The 25393-nt window shown below is 43.8% G+C and overlaps 1 protein-coding gene across 4 annotated transcripts in view; it reads right to left on the bottom strand.

The window, feature by feature from the left end:
• The window catches only part of LOC126185074 (MAP3K12-binding inhibitory protein 1-like), an 85033-nt gene that overhangs the window by 19395 nt on the left and 40245 nt on the right, over positions 1-25393 (bottom strand). For 3 of the 4 annotated variants that reach the window (XM_049927860.1, XM_049927859.1, XM_049927861.1), the window contains 2 exons: positions 21182-21307; positions 20966-21097 (listed from right to left, as the gene is read on the bottom strand). The exons of the other annotated variant lie outside the window; for it this stretch is intronic. In XM_049927860.1, the coding sequence (XP_049783817.1) occupies positions 20966-21097; positions 21182-21307 (258 nt within the window). The remainder of the gene's footprint in view (positions 1-20965; positions 21098-21181; positions 21308-25393) is intronic. 4 annotated transcript variants of the gene reach the window in all.

The raw sequence follows: 25393 nt of genomic DNA on the forward strand, positions 1-25393 counted from the left end.
GATGGATAATTTTTATCTATTAACATTGGGGAGTATAGCCACAACACTGATGAAAAGTCAGACTCCAGCTGTCACCTGTTACACACCTGCATATGTTATGTGTTATGTGGTTTATTCATCTCATTACATACAATTTTCAAATAATTTGATTTGATGTACAGGAGATATGTCAAGGTTTACAAAAGAAACTTTTTTCACTTTTTTAAGAGAAATACAAAAGTTTACATTATATTTTACATTTATAAGTTTCAGCTACACATGTACATAAAATAATAAATGTATTACAATCCCTGTGTTCAGATTGTGAAGCTGTCCTCAATGAATTCATCGACAGAATAACAACACTTTTCCACCAGTAGAGTAAAGAGCAATCTTTTCAGTGAACCAGTCTCCATTTTAAATATATTACTGCCTTTTATTTTATTGAAAATTTTTAACCCCATATACTCTGGCATTTGGGCATAAAGTTTTAAACGATGTGTTGGAAGTTTGAAGTTATCTCTGTGGCGAGTGCTGTAGTTGTGGTCAAAACGGAAATTGTCTAGTGTATGTTGATTTCTATATAGGAACACCACCATCTCATATATGTAAAGTGAGGGGATAGATAGTACTTTTAAATTTGTTAACAGTGGTCGACAGGATTCCCGTTGTTTTGCAACACACATGTTTCTAATTACTTTCTTTTGTAATACTAGGAGCCTAGTGACATTTGCTGAATTTCCCCAGAAGATTATGCCATAACGAATAACTGACTCAAAGTAGCAGTGATAAACTATCTTTCTGGTATCCATGTTTGTGGCACATGACAAAATACACATTTCAAATGCTAAGTTGTTCAGTTTATTTGCTAAGTAATCTATGTGTACCTTCCAATTTAAATTTTTTGTCAAGATTTAGGCCTAAGAACTTCACGTGGTTTGCTTCTGTTATATCATGATCACTGCAAGTTATCTTTACCAGTTACGTATTTAGCTTTTTCTGTATTTTCTTAGTAGCATATTTATTACATTTTGTGCATGTTTTCTGTTTAAGAGGTTTAATCTCAGGTTTTGTAACCATAAGTGTTGAGTCTGGGAGTCTGTAGTATTGTAGTCATTTCTTCTGAACAGCTAGCTATATGGATCACTAAAACATCAGTGTACCATTGGTGACACATCAGGAGTGTAACAAGCTGCATATCTTCGTTTCTGTCTGTGTTTATATAGTTTACTTCTTCAGTTAGCCATGCTAGGATGGGTAGGATGTGTGCAAGCTTTGTGTGAACGCAGGAGAGCTGACCGCAGTTTGCAAAGAGCTGAATGCGCTTTTGGCTACAGTCAGTTGTATTCTGGCTGCTGCTTTGGGATGTAGCAGTGGCGAGGAATCCGGCGAATCACATAACGTAGCACACCTCAGGTGTCCCTTGTTTCGTCTACGGGTCCTGCTTCTGAGGCCCCTCCTACTGCACCCAATGCAGTGGATCTGCTCTCACAGCACGTTGTGTGGCAGGTGGTATGCGTTTATGTTGCCCGAGATGGAGGGCCAATGGGGAACGGGCTGTCTCACCTCTCCTGTTCACCCTGTGTGTGCACAGGTGGCTGTTCCTTTAGCAGAGTCTGAGAAGACGCATGGGGACAGGGTTTTCCTAGTTAGCGGGAGCTCCAATGTGAGGCCAATTATCAAGCTTGTTAGGGAAATAGTGTTCAGGGCCGGTAAGAAAATCAATGTACACTTAGAATGTCTGCTGGGGGGAGGAAGGGGGGGGGGCCTCATCCGAGATGCGGAGGCGGCCTTGCCTATGGCTATCGAGCATGTATGGTGTAATCCTCTGCAAGTTGTGGCTCACATTGGCACCAAAGAACAAGTTTCTTGGGTTCTGAGATCATCCTCAGTTTAAACAGGCAGCTGGAGAAAAGACTGCTGACCCTGCATGAAGCATGCAAGCAGAGCTTGCAATTTGCAGCATTGTTCCCATAGTTGATCAGGATCCTTTGGTTTGGAGCTGAGTGGAGGCTCCAAACCAAAGGCTCTATCGACTCTGTGACAGTCTTGACTGCAGATTTCTGGACCTGCATAATTGGGTTGGTTATCGTACGACTCCCCTTGATAGATCAGGGGGCACTACACACAGGAAGCAGCTACTCAGATAGAAGAGTACGTGTGGAATGCACATGGGGATTTTTAGGCTGGGTGATAGTTTGAGGTACTCTGATGAACACTTGTACACGACATACAGATATCAAAATCAGACCACTTTCAGAGTAAAGACACTTCGACTACAAAATTTTATTAGTAAATTGTCAAAGTATTTGTAGCAAAGTTCCCAAATGTACAGTCCTCCAGGAAATTTCTCATGCTCAAATTGTTCTTGGAACCGAAAGCTGGCTGAAATGCAAAATATTAAGTTCTGGGACATTTAGCAATTCATGGAATGTATATCAAAACCTGGGAAAATTCTGGTCCTTCATTAAGTCACTAAGTGGGTCTAAGGCTTCTATCCAGTGACTCACTGGCCAGTCTGGTGTGGCAGTAGAAGACAGCAAAATGAAAGCCAAAGTTTTAAATTTCACATATAAGAAACTGTTCACCCAGGATAATTGTACAATCATACTGTTGTTTGACTGTCACACGGACTCCCATGTGGAGGGGACAGAAATATCCTTGGCATAGAGAAATAACTGAAGAGTTGAAAACAACTAAGTTGCCAGGTACGGACAGAATTTCAATTCAGTTTTACAAAAAGTACTCTGTGGCACTGGCCCCTTCCTTAACTTGCATTTATCACAAATCTCTTTCCCAGCGCAAAGTTCCAAGTGACTGGAACAAGCACTGATAACTCCTGTATATAAGAATGGTAAAACAATGGACACACAAAATTACAGATCAGTATTGTCAACACCCGTCTGCTGAAGAATTCCTGAACATATTCTCAGTTGCAATATAATAAATTTCCTTGAGACAGAGAAGCTTCTGTCCACAAATCAGCATAGTTTCAGATTGCAACACTTACACGAAACTCAATTTACCCACTTCTCATGTCATACCCTGTGAACAATGGATTACGGGCAACAGGCAGATTCCATATTCTTAGATTTCCTAAAATCATTTGACACAGTACCACACTGTAGACTTTTAATGAAGATACAGGCATATGGTACACTGAGGTGACCAAAGTCATGGGATAGCGATATGCACATAATACAGATGGTTGCTGTATCCCGAAAATAACGTATAAAAGGGCAGTGCATTGGCAGAGCTGTCATTTGTACTCAAGTGATACTTGTGGAAGGTTTCTGATGTGATTATGGCTGCACAACATTAATTAACAGACTTTGAACACGGAATGGTAGTTGGAGCTAGATGCATGGGACATTCCATTACAGAAGTAATTCGGGAATTCAATATTCTGAGATTCACAGTGTCAACAGTGTGCCGAGAATACCAAACTTCAGGCATTACCTCTCACCACGGACAACACAGTGGCCAACAGCCTTCACTTAATGACCAAGAGCAGCTGCAGCATCTACATAGATTTGTCAGTGTTAACAGACAAGCAACACTGCACAATATAACAGCAGAAATCAATGTGGGATGTACGACAAACTTGTGGAAAATTTTTGGCATTAATGAGCTATGGCAGTAGATGATCGACACAAGTGCCTTTGCTAACAGAATGACATTGCCTGCAGCGCCTCTCCTGGGCTCATGACCATATCGGTTGGACCCCAGAAGACTGGAAGACCATGGGCTGCTCTGGTAAGTCCCAATTTCAGTTGGTGAGAGATAATGGCAGGGTTTGAATGTGGTGCAGACCCCACAAAGTGAGGTACCCAAGTTGTCAGCAAGGCACTGTGCAAGCTGGTAGTGGCTCCATAATTGTGTGGGCTGTGTTTACATGGAATGGACTGGGTCCTCTGGTCCAACTGCACTGATTATTGGTTGGGTATAGTTATGTTCAGCTACTTGGAGACCATTTCCAACCTAACAATGATGGAATTTTTATGGATGACAATGCACCATGTCACAGGTCCACAATAGTTCGTGACTGGTTTGAAGAACATTCTAGACAGCTGAAGCGAATGATTTGACCCACCAGATGGCCCTGACATTTATGGGACATAATTGAGTGGTCAGTACATGTGCAGAATCCAGCACCAGCAACATTTTAGCAATTATGATCCACTACAGAGGCAGCATGGCTCAATATTTCTGCAGGGAACATCCAATGGCTTCTGGAGTCCATGCCATGTTGAGTTTCTGCACTACGGCTGGCAAAAGGAGGTTGGGCATGATATTGGGACGCACCTCATGACTTTTGTCACTTTAGTGTACATTACCAGAGATAGTGTGAGGTACAGGAAGGTGACATTGTTGAGTGATTGTAAGAGGAAACAAAATGATTTAGAAAAAATTTCTAGGTGGTGTGATGAATGACAGCTAGCTCTAAATGTAGAATGTAGAAAATTGTAAGTTAATGCAGATGAGTAGGAAAAGCAAATACATAATGTTCCAATACAGAATTAGTAGTACGCTGCTTGACACAGTCACACTTATTAAATATCTAGGCTTAATGTTGCAAAGTGATATGAAATGAAACGAGCACGAAAGGACTGTAATAGGAAAGGTGAAGTGTTGACCTCAGTGTATTGGGAGAACTTTGGGAAAGTGTGGTTTCTCAGTAAAGGAGACCACATATAGGACACTAGTATGACCCATTCTTGAGTACCGCTGGAGTGTTTGCGATCCGCACCAGGTTGGATTAAAGGAAGATGCTGAAGAAATTCAGAGGCAGGCTGCTAGATTTACTACTGGTAGGTTCAAACAAGACACAAGTATGATGGAGATGTTTTGGGAACTGAAATAGAAATCCCTGGATGGAAGGCAACATTCTTTTCGTGGAACGCTCTTGAGAAAATTCAGAGAACCTGCATTTGAAGTTGACTGCAGGATGATTCTACTGCTGCCAATGTACATTTTGTGTACAGACCATGAAGATAAGAGAAATTAGGGCTCGTACAGAGGCATGTAGATAGTCATTTTTCCCTCACTCTATTTGTGAGTGGAATAGGAAAGGAAATGACTACTAGTGGTAAAGTGAATTGTTGATAAATCATTGTTTGGAGGCACACTACTGCTTCTGAAACTTGCACCTTTTTCTAGAAGAAGATTACAAATTTATTTATTATTTTACAGTGGATGGAGCTTTTCTCTCTCATAAAACACACACAGTGAGAACCATATTTCTGTATGGATATTACTCATGGAAGCTACTCATTTAGCTGTGGATTATCTAAGGGAAGAAATCTGTAGAATGTTCACCTGATGTGTTAGTGAAAGAAATGGTTGGAATACAGTTGTAAGTTGCAGCAGGAAGTCTCCTTTATTTATTGATGGTTTTGGACTTGTGTCCATTCTCAAACCATCCTATGGAAATAAAATCATAGCAGATGTACAACAGTAATACCAGCACAGCAAGAGTACGAGAATAATGCATGTTGTAGAAGGATACAAAGTTACGTACTGTCTTCACAAGTGACTGAATATAGTTATTTATGCATGTATGGAACAACCAAACCAAACAATCCAACTGGTTATTCAGCTAACTTTAGCACACATCAGACAAGTTACAATGAGCAGTGCAAAGAGAACTAACGCTGGGGCTCACCAGTAGCTACCAAGTGACAGCCCCGGAGAACACTAGTAGTGGTGTGCACATAGGACAAAATGTTTATTATCTAACACACTGTTCCAATACTGCAGTATTATAATTGCAAACTATAAAACAACAATTTAAACATACTGCTAGAGAGGTGACATGCTTCAGGTGACTCCCCAAGCATGAGTTGAGAAAATGTGTTTGACAGCTGGACACGCAACAATACAGTATGCTCGTCAACTGGGAGCAGTGAGCATCTTATAGGCTTGACACACCATGAGGAGTTCCCACCGGATGGTGATCAGTGGTGCCCCGACCTCAGTGCAGACTAAGTATGGGCTGGTCCTGTGAGTATCCATGGGCAGACTGATCCCATCATGGTGGATAGTGTGAATGGTCTTCAGGTACGCAAGTCACAATGATTTATACACTATGCACCCACAGTCTAGCCACAGGGCTCGTAACCCATCTGACAATGATAACCTTAACCAAGAACTTGAACATCTGATGTCGGTTTCCCAGAAAATGGCTACACAGAGAAGCAAAGTTGGAGAGCTCTATGTCCCACACTGACTGTATAACCAGAGGAAGCAGAAGAGGAACCTCAGCAGAATGGGGAATGGCATTTATTCCGTTCTGTGGCGCTTTAGTGGGAAAGATAGGTCGAATTCTTCAAAAACATCAAGTGGAGACTGTGTTCCGCCCACGGACAATCGAGGAATATGGAAATCCGAAATCTACCAGATCGCCTGCGAATGTGGCACGACTTACAAAGGTCAAACAGTGCGCGTACTATCGAAGATCATTGTCAAGAACATCAATGGCATACCAGACTGCAGCAGCCTAACAAGTCAGCCGTTGCTGAACATTGCCTCTCGGAATTACACAGAATGATAGTTCTTACACAGATGTACAAATACTGGGACTGAGTCATTAAAGAATCCATCGAGATTTAAGTACACAAACCACTGATCAACCGAGATAGCAGTTACATTCTTAGACCTGGGAACCTGCTTTGAATCTGATTAAAAGGAAAAAGAAGACAGCCCACGACGAGCTGACTTAGAGTACAGGCAGAAATACTAAGAACACACTGCCAGCACGTGCCCCTGAGTGGGGACCAAGAACGGATTGAACGTTGGGTGCTCCGCACATGGGCGCAGACCGCATTCGGAAAACCTGGAGGGAGGGAGGAGATAAAAGGCCAATGCCGGCACCTCGGCAGTCAGTTCGACAGTGCACCTGATGATGGCAACATGGTCACTTGCCGAAATATTGTGCCCATTGGACACTTAACACCTTGCTGTTCACCCAAGAATTCTTTCATCATGAAGTACGCCGAGAGAAATTGAAGAATCACATCACATACCTTTACAGGGGGGAGATGTATCGCAGCATGAAAAGACTTGACAAGCTGCGGCACCAGAGAAGCCGTTTACTGAGTGCATTTGCATTCCTCATAAGATGCCATGAAGAGTGTGTGGTGCCAAAATTCGCAAAGGTGGAGCATCACATTGACACAGCCAGTAGAATCAGGAAATATGCCAGCCTTCCCGTGGCTCGTGAAAGAATAAGTTTCACTCACTGGTGCCTAGACTTGACTAACAGAGAACTTCTCAAACTACATCTACAGCTGGCCAACCAGCTCATCTCCTGGACGTGGGAATGGATTGATGGTGTCACATGAGCCACAGGGGACTCTGCACAAAGAAAGGCCACTGGGCAACAGACCTCAAAATTTGAGCATTTATAGGAACTACAACCTCTTGAGGCTCTCTCCAAGACTGTCAGTAATCTCACAGCCAGGCAACTGGATGATGACGTGCTCTCAGTTCTTGAGAGAGGACTGAACTTCACACCATCTCCTGAAGCAGCACCTATCATGGATATCATCAGTGCAGTGGACCAGGCAACTGCACGACTTCCACCTGAATCAGCTGAAGAAGTATGTCGCGAAACCTGTCAAGCTCTCATGCAAACTAAACCTGTGAAACCGAACATCTCTAGCAGGGAGAGGGCGGCTATAAAGGAGCTACGAGAAGACAAAGATATTGTAGTCTTACCAGTCGACAAAGGCAACACAACTGTGATCTTATCTCATCAGGATTACATTGAGGAAATGTGTGGTTTGCTATTAGTCAGTGCATCTCAGAAGGTCAACACTGATCCTACCAAGAGAGTGGAGAGGAAGACCACAGCTCTTCTCAAAGAATCCAGCTTACCAGGCAATGTTTTGACGAAGCTATGACAGAGAGCATGTGTTCGACCAAGACTTTACGGACTCCCAAAGGTACACAAAGAGGGAGTGCCTTTACGCCTAATTGTTAGCAAAACTGGTGCTCCGATGTACTCACTTGCAAAATACCCATGTCCACTTCGTATTCACGACTCAGTGGATTTTGTCGGGCATCTTAACAATTTCAGACTTCATGATTCAAACATCCTTGTGAGTTCCGATGTTGTCTCTCTCTTCACAAGGGTGTCTATGCAGGAATCCTTGGAACTTATAGGTCAGAAGTTTGACGCAGAGACGAGCAACCTTTTTAGGCATGACCTGATGTCAACATATTTTCTCTTCAATGGTGGATATTACAAGCAGGCAGGAGGAGTATCCATGGAGAGTCCACTTTCACCAGTCATTGCCAACTTGTTCATGGAACATTTCGAGGAGGAAGCCCTGGATTCACCACAGTGGAAACCTACCTGTTTCTTCGACTATGGTGATGACGTATGTCATATGGCCACATGGTAGAGACAAGTTGAACGGTTTCCTCATACATTTCAGTTCCATACATGAGAACATCAAGTTTACCATGGAAGTCAAAGTGGATGGAGTGCTCCATTTTCTGTATGCTCTGGTTAAAAGAAGAGCAGATGGCACATTGGGCCAGAGTGTGTACTGTAAGAAGATGCACACCGACGTTTATTTACATACAAACAGCTGCCATCATCCAGCGCAGAGGAACGGCATCCTCAAAACATCGGTTCACAGGGCTCGTACCCTGTCTGACAATGAAAGCCTTAACCAAGAACTTTTACATCTGAGATCAATTTTCCAGAAAATGGCTACACAAAGACACAAATTTGGAGAGCTCTGTCCCACACTGACTGTACAACCGGAGTAAATAGAAGAGGAACCTCAGCAGCATGAGGGCACAGCATTTATTCTGTTCAGTGACGCTTTATTGGGAAAGATAGGTCAAATTCTTCAAAAACATCAAGTGGAGACTGTCTTCCGCACACCAATTAAGACACAGGCACTGCTTGGTAATGTCAAGGACAATCTAGGACTATGGAAATCCGGAGTCTACCAGATTGCCTGTGAATGTGGCATGACTTACATTGGTCAAACGGTGCATACTATCGAAGATTGTTGCCAAGAACATCAACGACATACCAGACTGCATCAGCCTAACATGTTGATGGTTGCTGAACATTGCCTCTCGGAACTACACAGAATGAATTACGATCAAAACAAGGCACTTACACAGACATCCAAATACCAGGAGTGCGTCATTAAAGAATCCACCAAGATTCGAGTACGGGAACTGCTGATCAATCAAGATAGCAGTTACATCCATAGTAAGGCCTGAGAACCCGCTCTGAATCTGATTAAAAGGAGAAAGAAGACATCTCACCATGAACTGACTTCAAGAACAGGCAGAGATACTAAAAAGACACCACCAGCACATGCCCCTGGGTGCAGTCCGTGAATGGAACAGATGCTCGACACACTGTACTTTGGTGCAGACCATGTTTGGAAAATATGGAGGGGGGAGGGGTGGGGTGGGGTGGGGTGGGGTGGGGTGGGGTGGGGTGGGGTGGGGTGGGGAGGGGTGGGGTGGGGAGGGGTGGGGTGGGGTGGGGTGGGGTGGGGTGGGTGGGGAGATCAAAGCCTGGCGCTGGAACCTCAGCAGTCAGTTTGTGAGCACACCTGATGATGTCACTGTGGTCGCTTGCCAAAATATTGTGTCTGTTGGACACTAATGTCCGGCTGTTCACCTGTGAACTCTTTTTCATGAAGTACACTGAGAGAAACTGAAGAATCACTTCAACCTTTGTTTTGGGATAATTTTCTTTTGTCAGCAATCCCTCTTTCCTTGTTTAGTGATCAACTTTATTTGTTTAGGGGTATCTTTGTTTAGTGATTTCTTTTGTTTGAGTATCATTTCTCCTTTCTTCTTTATTCACTGACCTCTTTTTGTTTGCTTATTGAGACCTCTCACTGTTTATAGGTGCTCTGTATACATTTAACTGTTGGTCTTGATCTTGATGCTGAATCTTTACATTTTGCTAAGTTACACCCTTCTTGTGTTTACAAACATCTTTTCTGAGTCCAAATAGGATTCTCCTTATTTATTAGTTTCTTTCAAATTTTCTATAGTTTTTTCTGATTGCCATTTGTGAATCCAGTAGAATACAAAGAATGCATGATTAAATTTTTATGTGATTTGGTGTTATACAGGTTATGGAATTTAGTACACTAAGCTGTGACAATGCCTCTAATCCAGTTGGGCATTGAGTCAAACTCAGCCTGGATGACATATATGGCTACATCACTCCAGGCTGCTGCTTCAACTCCACACCAGAATTTATCCATTATAGTGGCTGGCAAGTGGTGGATTGCTAGTGTCTCAGTAATCTATGACCAGACGTTTTCAATTGTTGTGTGATGTACAGAGTGTGCTGGCTAGGCCCACAGTCGATCACCTTCCATGTCGAGGCAGGTCAGCACTGCAGAGGCAATGGATAGCCTTGCATTATCTTGTTGAAAATGAGGACACAGGTATCTCAAAGATAGGGTGCACTCACCAATCTCAAGATCTCAAGAAATTACCTTCCATGTGAACCAGAGGTAATATGTACTCAATGGCATCCTATAAAATTACACCAGGTGCTCAGACCATATACTGACAATGAATGTAATGCGATAACACTTATTTTCCTCAGAGTGTCCGCACTCCAATTCTTACATCATGATGCTGTATGCAGAACTGGGACTCATATGAAACGATGTCCAGTGTTGTCATTGGGTGCTCCACTGTTGGTGCACCCTACTCTGCTATGGTCACTGTGTCAACAATCTGTGGTGCTCCAGACATCATCACATTACCTGTGTGGATACTTGTCTTGCTGCAAACAAACACTATCCGAATTCAAGGTACACAACATAGCAGAACGATCTTGCATGGCTGAGTGAACATTATGTCCATCCTCTCAGGAACTACTTCGATAGGTTCGTTGAGATGCTGCATAGTGTGGAGTATGACTTTCATGAACCCATCACTTTCATATTCACAGGACAGTCTTGGGATCATGAGCAAAGCAAACAGCCATATCGCATAACGACAAACCACAATCTTCAAAGACCACAGTCCTGCCATGGTCAAAATTCACATTTGCTGATAGACATTTCTCCTCATTACATGAGGCACAAACAACTAGCAATAAATAGAGGTTGCTAAATGAGAAACCCCCTGTGTAATCTTTCCCTATATGCAGAATGTAGATGATGTTGCTCCTCTCTACTCTACACAACTGCACTGAAAGGCTTACCATTGGCATACTCGAACTTGCAATACATTCCAAGCCAGTTTGACGAATGTTGCATGCTGCCATCTTGGTGTAGCAGTTTTAATTGTCAACAGTGTACATGCTTCCTTCTCTACATTTGTTTTGTTTTGTCTTAGGGCACTAAAACAACTACGGTCATATGCGCCCACATCAGACTTGTAGAATACAAAGACAAAAGGAGGAGCTAGAAGTGACTACATGTTAAACCCAATCGATGGATGGAAGGACAGCTAAAATCAGGTACTTGGAGAAAGGTGTATAAAATGTACCATAGAGAAACAGAGATCCTGAAGTAAAGATTAAATGTCCTTTGCCAAATTGCTACAATGGATAAAAAGTAAAACGCGGTCAACAGCCCACACGTCATTCATTAAAACGACTGATAACTCAGACGGCAAAATAAATTGGAATGTGAATGGTTAAAAAAAACGGCATTCCATCAGGAAATGGCAAATCGTCAAAGGTTGAGGGCAATGAGCACAAAGTGGCAGGGGAGCACCACTTAATAAATGGCAATGGCTACAGAGACAGTGCTCAGTACACACTCTAGCTAAAATGATCTCCTCGTGGTGAGAGGGCCGAGAGGAGGTCGTCCAAGCCGATGGGAGAGGTTTAATTTCCCAGAGCTTGTTACCATGAAGGGAGGACCAGTGGTGATGACAAAGTGACATCACCTGCTGACAGACGGCAACACAGAGATCATCGGAGGGAATGGAAGAACTAGCGAGCCGAGGTACCAGCACTGCAGCCTTGGCAGCAGCAGCAGCAGCCGTCTTGTTTCCCATCAGACTGACGTGGCCGGGAACCCACATAAACATCACTGTGGGTCCATCAAGAGTCAGCAAGTGACAGCTTTACTGGACCTGTTGCACTAAGGGGTGGACAGTATACAGCACACAGAGGCATTGAGAGAGTCGTAGCAGATGACACAATTGAAAAGCCTGTGTTTCCAGATGTATTGCGTGACCTGATACAGGGCGAAGAGCCCTGCTGTAAATACTGAGCAGTGTTCCGGAAGTCAGTACCAAAACATGTTGGTGCCAATGCCGAAGGCACACCAAACACTACAATCAGTCTGAGAGTCTGAAACTTATGGCGACAGAGCTAGGCTGGAGTAGTGTCCTTAGGAAGCGAATGAAGGCCAAGGTGAACACGGGCCACTGCACGAAGGTTGTAAAGGGTTAACACCCTTCGGGAAAGTGGCAGGTAGCGTGAAGTTAAGCTGCTGGAGCAAGAGCCAAAACTGAATGCCAGGAGGTAACACAGAAGAGGAACGCGCCCCATACTGGTGACCAAAGGAATCATCAAAGAAGTAGGCATAGCATGGGTGGCCAAGCATGGCAGACAAACAGCATGCATATCTGCTGAGGAGAAAGTCATGGCGGTATGGTAGTAGTAGTTCAGCAGCTTTTGCATACAGACCCTCAACTGGGATAGTGGTGTAAAAGGCGCCAGTGGCCAAACAGATGCCACTATTTTTTATTGTATTGACACGGTGTAATATCGACAGACATATAAATGCATAAATGGAGGAGGGTGGTTCATTCCGCTCCCCAGGAAATACCGCTGAGGACACATAGGACACTGAGGGACCACGTACAGCGGGCAGCCAGGTAAGACACATGAGAGGACTAAGAAAGTTTCCTATTGAGCATGAGCCCCAGGAATTTTGTAGTTTCAATGAATAGAAGAGCAATAGCACCAAAATGTAAAGACGGTGGAAGAAACCAATTGTGCCACTAGAAATTTATACAAACTGTTTTGTCAGTGGAAAAACGAAAGCCATTGTCAATTCTCCTTGAGTTCAGACAATCGAGACATAGTTAAATACACTGCTCAAGGAGACAAGATTGTGGAGAACTGCCATAGATGGCAAAATTGTCAACGAAAAGGGAGCTGGAGACGCCCAGCAGGAGACAGGCCATTATAGGTTAAAGGCAATAGCAAAGAGGATGTCACTCAGGACAGAACCCTGAGGCACACCGTTTTCCTGGATGAAAGGGTCTGACTAGGCAGAATACAAACATACCTCGAAAATTCGGTCTTTTAAAAATTTCTAAAGGAAATGGGGCATGCGGCCACGGAAGCCCCACATGTAGATAGTACGGAGGATACCACTCCTCCAGCATGTGACATAAGCTTTCTCCAAATTGAAAAATACGGCCAAAGTCCGTATTTCAACAGAAAATCATTCATGACATGAGTTGACAAAGTGATGAGATGATCAACTGCAGAACAGCTCACTCTAAATCCACACTGTGTGGTGGTAAGTAAACTGTGAGACTCCAGCCACCATACCAGCTGGGCATAAATCATATGTTCCATCACCTTGCAAACACAGCTGTTGAGAGAAATGGGTTGATAACTGGAAGGAAGGTGTTTGTCCTTACCAGGCTTACATATGGGGCTGACAGTGGCTTCATGCCAGCATCTGGGAACCGTACTCTCTGCCCAGATGCAATTGTATGTATGAAGGCGAAAGCGCTTGCCTGCAAGAGAAAGGTTCTGCAACATGGGGGGAGGGGTTTATTAGTGACTGGGAGCTCCAACGTTAGGCGGTTGATGGAGCACCTTAGGGAAATAGCGGAAAGGTCGGGGAAGAAGGCCAGTGTTCACTCTGTCTGCTTGCTGGGGAGTCTCATCCAAGATGTGGAGGAGGCCCCGCCAGCAGCGATAGAGAGCACTGGCTGCACCCAACTGCAAATTGTTGCTCATGTCAGCACCAATGACTCCTGCCGTCTGGGTTCAGAGGTCATCCTCAGTTCATACAGGCGGTTGGCGGAGTTGGTGAAGGCGGAAAGCCTCGCTCGTAGGGTGGAATTTGAGCTAATTATTTGTAGTATCGTTCCCAGAACCGATCGCGGTCCTCTGGTTTGGAGCCGAATGGAAGGTTAAACCAGAGGTTCAGACGATTCTGCGGAGATCTGGGGTGCAAATTTCTTGACCTCCGCTATCGGGTGGAGAAATGTAGGGTCCCCCTGAATAGGTCAGGTGTGCACTACACACAGGAAGTGGCTACAAGGGTAGCGGAGTATGTGTGGAGTGCACATGTGGGTTTTTTAGGTTAGAGAACTCCCTCCCTAGGCCCGACAAGACACCTCCTGAGACGCGGCAAGGTAGGAGTAGGCAAAATGCAACAAGGAATAACAATATTAATCTGCTGATCGTAAACTGCAGGAGCATCTATAGAAAGGTCCCAGAACTGCTCTCATTAATAAACAGTCACAATGCCCACATAGTACTAGGGACAGAAAGTTGGCTGAAACCAGATGTGAACAGTAATGAAATTCTAAACTCAGATTGGAATGTATACCGCAGAGACAGGCTGGGCAGTGAAGGGGGAGGCGTGTTTATAGCGATAAGAAGTGCGATAGTATCGAAGAAAATTGACGGAGATCCGAAATGTGAAATAATTTGGGTGAAGGTCATGGTTAAAGCAGGCCCAGGCATGGTAATTGGATGTCTCTATAGGCCCCCTGGCTCAGCTGCTGTTGTGGCTGAGCACCTGAAGGATAATTTGGAAAATATTTCGAGTAGATTTCCCCACCATGTTATAGTTATGGGTGGAGATTTTAATTTGCCGGATATAGACTGGGAAACTCAAACGTTCATAACAGGTGGCAGGGACAAAGAATCCAGCGAATTTTTTTTAAGTGCTTTATCTGAAAACTACCTTGAGCAGTTAAACAGAGAACCGACTTGTGGCGACAACATATTAGACCTTCTGGTGACAAACAGAAACAGTTAACGCAGAACAGGGAATCAGCAATCATAAAGCGGTTACTGCATCAATGATTTCAGCCAAAGCAGATTTCAGAGTACCTGATGGCTCAACACAAAAGTTTTGTCTCAAGTACAGATAGTGTTGAGGATCAGTGCACAAAGTTCAAAACCATCGTACAATATGTGTTAGATGAGTATGTGCCAAGCAAGATCGTAAGAGATGGAAAAGAACCACCGTGGTACAACAACCGAGTTAGAAAACTGCTGCGGAAGCAAAGGGAACTTCACAGCAAACATAAACATAGCCAAAGCCTTGCAGACAAACAAAAACTATGCAAAGCGAAATGTAGTGTGAGGAGGGCTATGCGAGAGGTGTTCAATGAATTCGAAAGTAAAGTTCTATCTACTGACTTGGCAGAAAATCCTAAGAAATTTTGGTCTTATGTCAAAGCGGTAGGTGGATCAAAACAAAATGTCCATACACTCTGTGACCAAAATGGTACTGAAACAGAGGATGAGAGACTAAAGGCCGAAATACTAAATGTCTTTTTCCAAAGCTGTTTCACAGAGGAAGACTGCACTGTAGTTCCTTCTCTAGATTGTCACACAGACAACAAAATGGTAGATATCGAAATAGACGACAGAGGGATAGAAAAACAATTAAAATCACTCAAAAGAGGAAAGGCCGCTGGACTTGATGGGATACCAGTTTGATTTTACACAGAGTATGCGTAGGAACTTGCCCCCCTTCTTGCAGCGGTGTACAGTAGGTCTCTAGAAGAGCGCAGCGTTCCAAAGGATTGGAAAAGGGCACAGGTCATCCTCGTTTTCAAGAATGGACGTCAAACAGATGTGCAGAACTATAGACCTATATCTCTTACGTCTATCAGTTTTAGAATTTTGGAACACGTATTATGTTCGAGTATAATGACTTTTCTGGAGACTAGAAATCTACTCTGTAGGAATCAGCATGGGTTTTGAAAAAGACAATCGTGTGAAACCCAGCTCGCGCTATTCATCCACGAGACTCAGAGGGCCATAGACATGGGTTCACAGGTAGATGCCGTGTTTCCTGACTTCCACAAGGCGTTCGATACAGTTCGCCACAGTCGTTTAATGAACAAAGTAAGAGCATATGGACTATCATACCAATTGTGTGATTGGATTGAAGAGTTCCTAGGTAACAGAATGCAGCATGTCATTCTCAATGAAGAGAAGTCTTCCAAAGTAAGTGATTTCAGGTGTACCGCAGGGGAGTGTCGTAGGACCGATGCTATTCACAATATACATAAATAACCTTGTGGATGACATTGGAAGTTCACTGAGGCTTTTTGCGGATGATGCTGTGGTATATCGAGAGGTTGTAACAATGGAAAATTGTACTGAAATGCAGGAGGATCTGCAGCGAATTGACGCATGGTGCAGGGAATGGCAATTCAATCTCAATGTAGACAAGTGTAATGTGCTGCGAATACGTAGAAAGAAAGATACCTTTTCATTTAGCTACAATATAGCAGGTCAGCAAAGGGAAGTAGTTAATTCCATAAATTATCTGGGAGTGGGCCTTAGGAGTGATTTAAAATGGAGTGATCATATAAAGTTGATCGTCGGTATAGCAGATGCCAGACTGAGATTCATTGGAAGAATCCTAAGGAAATGCAATCCAAAAACAAAGGAAGTAGGTTACAGTACACTTGTTCACCCACTGCTTGAATACTGCTCAGCAGTGTGGGATCCGTACCAGATACGGGTGACAGAAGAGATAGAGAAGATCCAACGGAGAGCAGCGCGCTTCGTTACAGGATCATTTAGTAATCACGAAAGCATTATGGAGATGATAGATAAACTTCAGTGGAAGACTCTGCAGGAGAGACGCTCGGTAGCTCGGTACGGGCTTCTGTTGAAGTTTCGAGAACATACCTTCACCGAGGAGTCAAGCAGTATATTGTTCCCTACTACGTATATCTCATGAAGAGACCATGAGGGTAAAATCAGAGAGATTAGAGCCCACACAGAGGCATACCGACAATCCTTCTTTCCACGAACAATCTGAGACTGGAATAGAAGGGAGAACCAATAGAGGTACTCAAGGTACCCTCCGCCACACACCGTCAGATGGCTTGTGGAGTATGGATGTAGATGTAGATGTAGAACATCTGAATGTTAACATCGTCCAGCCCTGGGGTGCAGGATCAGGATGAAGTGAGAGCATGATCTAGCTCCGTCATAGTAAAGGTGGCATTGCAGCACTCACTATTCTGAGAAGAGAAGGGTATCATCCGAGACTCCTCCAGTCATTCCCAATGGAGGAAAGCAGGGTGATAGTGGGAGGAGCTAGAAATCCCCACAAAATAGTGGCCCGAGGAGATAGCAATATGACATTGTCTACTACTGTTAAAAGAACTAGTGAATGAAATCCAGGTAGTGTTTTTGCTATCCCGAAGAACATGACAATACTGTGCATGCAACTGTTTATAATGTTGCAGTTTGCCATTGTAGGATGATGGTTAAAAAAAGGAGAGCACGTTTCCATGCACAAATTGCGTTGCGGCCATCTCAGTCCACCAAGGGGCCGGGTCATGGCGAGTAAAGAGAATGTGGGAGGAACAAAACGTTCTTCAGTGGTAAGGATAATATTTGTAAGATATTCTACATGGTCATCACAACTGGGGAAATTTGTGTTTATCAAAGGCCACCAGGGTTGTAAAATTGCCCAGTGTCAGGTTAGCATCCCCATCTCCTCCTCCAGCTATGCAACAAGCCAGGGTAAAGCTGCCAGTTGGCCTTAGAAAGCTGTCATTTGGGTGTGCACTTAGGTGGCGTAGGAATCAGCAAATGGATAGCACACAGGAAATGGTCGCTCGAGTACATATCAGAAAGAACAGACCACTAGAGACAATGGGCAAGTGGGGCAGTGCAGAAGGAGAGGTTCAAGTGGGAATTGGTGTGTGTGGAGTCTGAAAGGAACATGTGTGCTCCCATGTTAAGGCAGATGAGGTTAAGTTGATTGAAGAGGTCAGCCAAGAGGTCACCTCTCTGACAGGTTCTGGGAGAACCCCAAAGGGGATGGTGCACATTAATGTCACCAAGCAGCACATAGGAGCTAGGGAGTTGCCCAATAAGCTGGAGGATGTCTGCCCAGGTGACACCGAAATGACGGAGGGATTTAAATGGTACAAAGGGAAAAGATCAAGTCAGGAAGGAAAATGTGGACTGTAACAACTTGAAGCCGGTAGTCAGGGAACTGGGTTGACTATGAACATCATCTCGGCTGAGCAGCATGACTCCCACATGAGATGGAATGCGGCCCTCGGGGGGAGGAAGGGGAGGGGGGGGGGGGGGGAGGTCAAAGTGGACCAGGAAGAAATGCAGCAGCTCAAAGCAGTCGTGAGCGCACAATTTTGCTTCCTGGAGGCAGAGAACATGCGTACACTGCGGTTCTAAGAGCAGTCGTGATCCCTCTTTGTTGGATCGATGGCCATGAACATTCCATTGGAGGAGAATCATGACAAGGAAAGGGGAGGGTGGATAAAATGAAGGTGTGTCACCTCAGTTGCTGCCGTGTGCCATGCCTTCGAAGACACTGCTACAGGGCAGCGAGACTGGAGGCTCCTGCTCCACGAAATCTACAGAGGCGTCAGCATTCTCCTTCTATCAGTCTGCAGAGTCCAAGGCAGAAAAACGGTTGGCAGTGCGCGCAGGTGATGCAGAGGTCGGCAGGGCGAGTATATCACGTGCCAATACCGTCAAGGAGGATCTTCGAGTCAGTGAAGGAGATGACCGTTTCCCTTTGTTTGACTTCTTGAAGCCTTTTTGGTTGGCAGAGGAAGACTCAGATGTTTGTTGATGGAGGGACATAGAAAGTCTTCATGTGAGTATTCCTTCTGTCTTTTCTGCCCTGCTGATTGTGTAGTAGGTGATTTCGCCCCCACGAGGTGAAAGTTTGGTGGCTTGTTGCACAGATGGAGGAGGAGAAGGGGATGCTACCATGACACTGGGCGATTTTACAACTCTGGTGCTGAATTTGAGGCTGCATGTCTGCATGGTGATGTCCTTCATGGAGTGAGAAGCACCAAGAACAGTGCTGAAAGTGGTGGATGGTAGAACATAGGGTTTCTGACTATTCAACAACTTGCGAATGAACAGGAAAGGAACTTTTTCCTTCACCTGGATCTCCTGGACAGCTCACTCCTCAAGACACATGGGAAAATCTTGGAATGGGACGGCATGGTTGCCATTGCAGCTGATACAGTGGAGAGAACGAGGTGGACAATCGCCCCCGTGAGCATCCCTACCACAGGTTACACATTTGGTCGGGTACTGACAGAAAAATCGAGTGTGCGACACTGGTAACAGCGCATTGGGTTTGGAATGTATGGTCAGACTGTGATAACTTCATAACCTGCTTTAATCTCTGACGGAAGCACCTTTCTATCAAAAGCGAGAAGAGTGTGTGTGGGCACTAAGGATGCCTCTACCTTTTTCATCGCCCGATGGACTGCAGGGCACCCTGATCAGAGAGGTACATTTGGAAATCTGCCTCAGTCAGACCATCGAGCAGCCTAGTGTAAATAACACCACAGGAAAAATTCAGCGTTTGATGGACCTCAACACTAACAGCATAGTCATGGAGGAGCAAAGCAGCAAACAGTCGCTGTGCTTGAGAATCAAAAGTAGTCTCCAAAAGCAAAGTGTCATTGCGTAAATGAGAGCAGGATTTCACAGGACCAGCACTTGCATCAACAACTTTCTGAATAATAAACAGATTTGCCGTAGCAAAGGCCTGACCATCTTAAGTACGTGAAACCACAAGGAACTGTGGTGCAGCTGTGAGGGTCTTTGAATCGTTAGCCTCATTCCATTTAAGTTTGGTAGACATTGACTGTGAAGATGATAATTGGCTCATTGTGAGAAAAACCCCATGATTCCCAGTGTCTCTGATGGCATGTTCCTTCCAACTGGGGGCTCCCCTCAGAAGGGTGCACACCCACCTTAGGTGATTGTTCACACCTCAGGTCACACCTCCCCAACACCTGACAGAGGGACCAATTGGCAATTTGGGAAGGTAGCAGGCTCAGGCAATCATCCTCACACAGTGTCATTTCATGTATAAAAAACATTCTTGTACTTGATTTTCCTTAGTTCATAAGAACAAAATCAAGATGAGGGCTCAATATCCAGCTGACGATGATGTCACTGCAGATGGAGTACAAGCTCTGGCTGGGGAAGAATTGAGATGAAAATCTGTCATGTCCTTCCAAAAAAAAAAAAAAAAAAAAAAAAAAAAATCAACCAACCCAGTATTTGGCTTAAGTGATTTAGGGAAATCACAGAATGACCAGAAGGGGATGTGAACCACTGTCCTCCTGAATACAAATTCAGTGTATCACCACTGCCACCACCTTGCTCTGTGTAATCATATGAAGAGCAATGGAGCTATCTGAAGGAGATCACTTATCACAGTATGTATATGTACACCTGCTAAAAATAAATATTAAAAAACATCCAGAGAGAGAGGATAGCAGAGTGAGAAAAGAATTTTCTTAGTCATGGTGGCAGATGTAGAAAGGGGGGTGGAGGTGCAGGTGGAATGTACTATATGTTGTTGCAGACAACAATCAAGTTCATTCAGCTACTGTACACAGCCAATAAAGTGTGGCAACACTGCAGTCTGGAGGCGAGCACTTATCACAGTTTAGCATAACAGTGGGAGATAAAATATCATTAGCTACAGTTGGTTGGTGGGGATGGATTATCACGACAGTTCAAAATCAAGCCACCTTCTAACAAGATGTGCACTAGAACAGCATTTCGAGGGGGGTGGGGGGGAGGGACAACTGCATTCGGGACAAATGGAATACATTGTCTTCATAACTATGAAATGAAGCAGAAGTGCCATGATCCAAGAATACATCTTCAATGTTATTAATAAATTAAACTGAAACTTGAGCAATACTAGTAACAGCCATCAAGATTCTTTCCCAGTTGCCACACATAAAGATGTATCCAACTACAGCAATCCATTTCACTTACTTCTTTTGGAGATGCTGTCATTACTATTAGATGTGGAGGAATCATGCCTGTGCAACTACCAGGACGATAAGATAGATATTCTTCCTTTGGTCTTGAGTCTTTAGAAGCATTCATATTTTCACATTGTTGGGCCTGGAAAATATTTCATTTGCCATACATGAAAAATATGATTGTATATTCTGTAAACACATAAAGGAACAGACAGATACCACATACCTCTGATGAGAGTCTTGTCCCACTCAAATATGTGGACGCTTCATCAGACTGGCTGACATAAGAATGCGGTGACTGACTTATTTCCCAGTCTTTTTCTGCACTAGTCGTAGGAGTATTTTGTCCTTCCTAGAAAAAAATTATACTCTGGTATCACCACAAATATGGAACTTTCTCACAATGCAGATACTATCTAACCAGTAACATTTACAATTCAGAAAGAGAAAAGTCGGCCCTTACATTCAGGAGGTGCCACTGTAATATTTCTGGTTTTGCAGCCATCACATTCAGCTACAAGAAGCTCATTTGGAGCAGTTGGGAAGGCAGCTGTGGCAAGATGACATAATGCAGTGTGAGGTACAGATGACAGATGGTTTATTCAGTACAGGTATCGTGAGAAAGACCGCATAAATTGTGGTCCTTCTCCATGATTGGCTACTGCATTTGGTAGTTGCACGCCAAGATGACAATCTTGTACCATGACACACAGTTGACTTGTGCATTAGTAGTGGGAGCCTTACATTGCATGATGCTTTAGTTTGCTTCTCGTAATGGCTGGCCTCTATTGCTATTTGTTCTTTTGTAAAGTTTCTTCAAATGCTTGGAGAAATCTATAAATTAAGTAAAACTTCTGTTTACTGTATTTACATGATCACTAGTCATTTCTGCTCCTATCCTGCTACCCTATGACGACAGCTGCTGCAACACTCTGTAACTCATTTCTCTTTACTGTTGTGTATGAAGTAGTACACAACAATGAAGGTGTTACATATCCGTTGCACCAACCATTTCTGTACTGTTAAAGGCTCATAATAAGAGATCATTTACAGGGGGCACTATGACACACAATGGATGATAGAGAAATGGAGGACTGCTTTCTTCATATGTGAATTCCATTTTTGCTAGCAATGTCAAAACAACATGTTTTGACGTATTTCCAACATGAAGTCAGGACAGGAATAGTGACTTGGGTAACTTAAATTCTTTATTGTAATTCTGCCACATTTGTGTTTGATTACGCTGGTGACTATTTCAAACTACGAAGTTCATTTTCAAGCCAGGCCTATTAAAACTGCACTAACAGCAGTTGATTAGGCATCGGTCAATTTACACACAGATGATGCATAATCACAATGAATGCAGACCAATTTCACAACGTAGACGTGTTCACAAAGTGCAGTTAAACTAGACTAGTACCCAAGCACTGTTAATGTACCTTTAATACAGGGCTATTACAAATGATTGAAGCGATTTCATAAATTCACTGTAGCTCCATTCATTGACATATGGTCACGACACACTACAGATATGTAGAAAAAAGTTTTGTTCGGCTGAAGCCGCACTTCAGGTTTCTGCCGCCAGAGCGCTCGAGAGCGCAGTGAGACAAAATGGCGACAGGAGCCGAGGAAGCGTATGTCGTGCTTGAAATGCACTCACATCAGTCAGTCATAACAGTGCAACGACACTTCAGGACGAAGTTCAACAAATATCCACCAACTGCTAACTCCATTCGGCGATGGTATGCGCAGTTTAAAGCTTCTGGATGCCTCTGTAAGGGGAAATCAACGGGTCGGCCTGCAGTGAGTGAAGAAACGGTTGAACGTGTGCGGGCAAGTTTCGTAGCCCGCGGAAGTCGACAAATAAAGCAAGCAGGGAGCTAAACGTACCACAGCCGACGGTTTGGAAAATCTTACGGAAAAGGCTAAAGCAGAAGCCTTACCGTTTACAATTGCTACAAGCCCTGACACCCAATAACAAACGCTTTGAATTTTCGGCGCGGTTGCAACAGCTCATGGAAGAGGATGCGTTCAGTGCGAAACTTGTTTTCAGTGATAAAGCAACATTTTTTCTTAATGGTGAAGTGAACAGACACAATGTGCGAATCTGGGCGGTAGAGAATCCTCACGCATTCGTGCAGCAAATTCGCAATTCACCAAAAGTTAACGTGTTTTGTGCAATCTCACGGTTTAAAGTTTATGGCCCCTTTTTCTTCTGCGAAAAAAACGTTACAGGACACGTGTATCTGGACATGCTGGAAAACTGGCTCATGCCACAACTGAAACAGACAGCGCCGACTTCATCTTTCAACAGGATGGTGCTCCACCGCACTTCCATCATGATGTTCGGCATTTCTTAAACATGAGATTGGAAAACCGATGGATCGGTCGTGGTGGAGATCATTATCAGCAATTCATGTCATGGCCTCCACGCTCTCCCGACTTAACCCCATGCGATTTCTTTCTGTGGGGTTATGCGAAAGATTCAGTGTTTAAACCTCCTCTACCAAGGAACGTACCAGAACTGCGAGCTCGCATCAACGATGCTTTCGAACTCATTGATGGGGACATGCTGCGCCGAGTGTGGGAGGAACTTGATTATCAGCTTGATGTCTGCCGAATCACTAAAGGGGCACATATCGAACATTTGTGAATGCCTAAAAAAACTTTTTGAGGTTTTGTATGTGTGTGCAAAGGATTGTGAAAATATCTCAAATAATAAAGTTATTGTAGAGCTGTGAAATCGCTTCAGTCATTTGTAATAACCCTGTACATATGGCTTGAAATTGAAAATGAACTTTGTACTTCGAAACTAGTCGCCAGCATAATTACATGCAACTGTGACGAAATTACAATCAAGAACATGTTACGATTTGGCAAAGTTAGAATACGTTACGATAAATTAAATACCTGAGAAATAGAGATCTCCAATGGCAAACAGATGAGCACAAGCTCTTGGTAGACACATTGTTGTTCAAGCTCTAGCCCAAAACCTTGCTATGATAAGCTTTGCAAGAAGAATTTAATTCACTATCTAAGAAACTAGCTGATAGGCAGTATCATTATCGTTATTAAACATCATCGTATTACTCCTCTGTGTAATCACTCCCTCTGTCAATATTACTCTTGCTTATCCCAAGATACACATCAATTTTGTGTATTTCCAAATAGTTCCTTGATAACCGCCCTTTACGATTGATCTATACAGGCGCAATTCATGAACCACTTTCCATTTCTCATTCTCCCAGTACCTTATCCAGAAGGGTAACCATGTATCGTTAGGTGAGAATTTATATCTTCCCCTCACAGGACAAGTAGCTATTCATGAATATGTAGAAGCATATAGTATCCTGACGTCAAGTATCGAGAGTGGTGCAAGAAGTATCAACCACCGCAGATATACTGCAATGCAAAGTGGTATCATGATGCATCCAATGAGGTGGTAGAAAGAAGCTGTGCCTCTTGTAGTTCCGAGGCGCCACTGCTGTGCCTCTGATCTGAAATAGTGATGCCACTGACCAGGAGCACAGTTCTGTTTGAGGTGAGATCTTTCCCACTTCCAGGAAGATCCTGTCAGAGTAATGCTGTCATGCTATCTACTAGCCATGACTCAGTCTGTGTCAACCATTGGGGAGTGAAGAGACTTCTTTCTCCTGTGAACTGTGCCAACGCTATCAGAACTGTGTCAACAAAAAAAAAAAGTCTCCGAATTTAGGTTGTCTAGTGACTGTAGTGAAGCCACAGTATGGTCATTCTGAACCTGTTTCAATTCACCACTCGGTAATCATGGGTCATTTAGTGTGTTCTGAACCACGAGTTCACGTGCGCTGTTCCTTAGCTACAGCTGAGCCTGGCAAGCAAAGATAAGTTTTGTGGTAGTTAATACAGTATTACTCATTTGTTCTAATTAAATGCATTATTACTAGCCACCTCAGTGTCCAAGATGTCGGGCACAACAACAGATAGAATAGGATGAAAGATTTGGAGTTGGAAGGGCATGGGAAAAGGTAGTGTTCAAAAGCAGCAAGGCTACGGGCATGGAGTACATTAGTGTACAGGGAGGTGACACGTCAGCAGTGACAAAGAGGGATCCAGATAATGGAGTGGGGTCAGCTGACAGTTTGTGAAGAAAATGGTTCCCATCTTTAATATGGGACCCTAGGCTGTGGGTAATTAGTTGGCGGTGTTGGTCAACAAGAGCAGAGATTCCTTTGGTGGAAACACACAAACCAGCTACAATGGGGCATTGTTGGGTTTATTGATTTGGGGATGCACATGTAAGGTGGGTGTGTGTGTGGGGGGGGGGCAGAGGGGGGGGGGGAGCTATATATTGCTGCAACAGAGCTTGCAGGTGAAGCCAGACAGTTCTGTAAGGTGATCATGACAGTGACTTGTCTGCAGGGAGGATGATAAAATCAGAGTCTATCTTGATATAGCA

Source organism: Schistocerca cancellata, chromosome 4 (assembly GCF_023864275.1).
Source record: "Schistocerca cancellata isolate TAMUIC-IGC-003103 chromosome 4, iqSchCanc2.1, whole genome shotgun sequence".
Taxonomy (NCBI): Eukaryota; Metazoa; Arthropoda; class Insecta; order Orthoptera; family Acrididae; genus Schistocerca; species Schistocerca cancellata.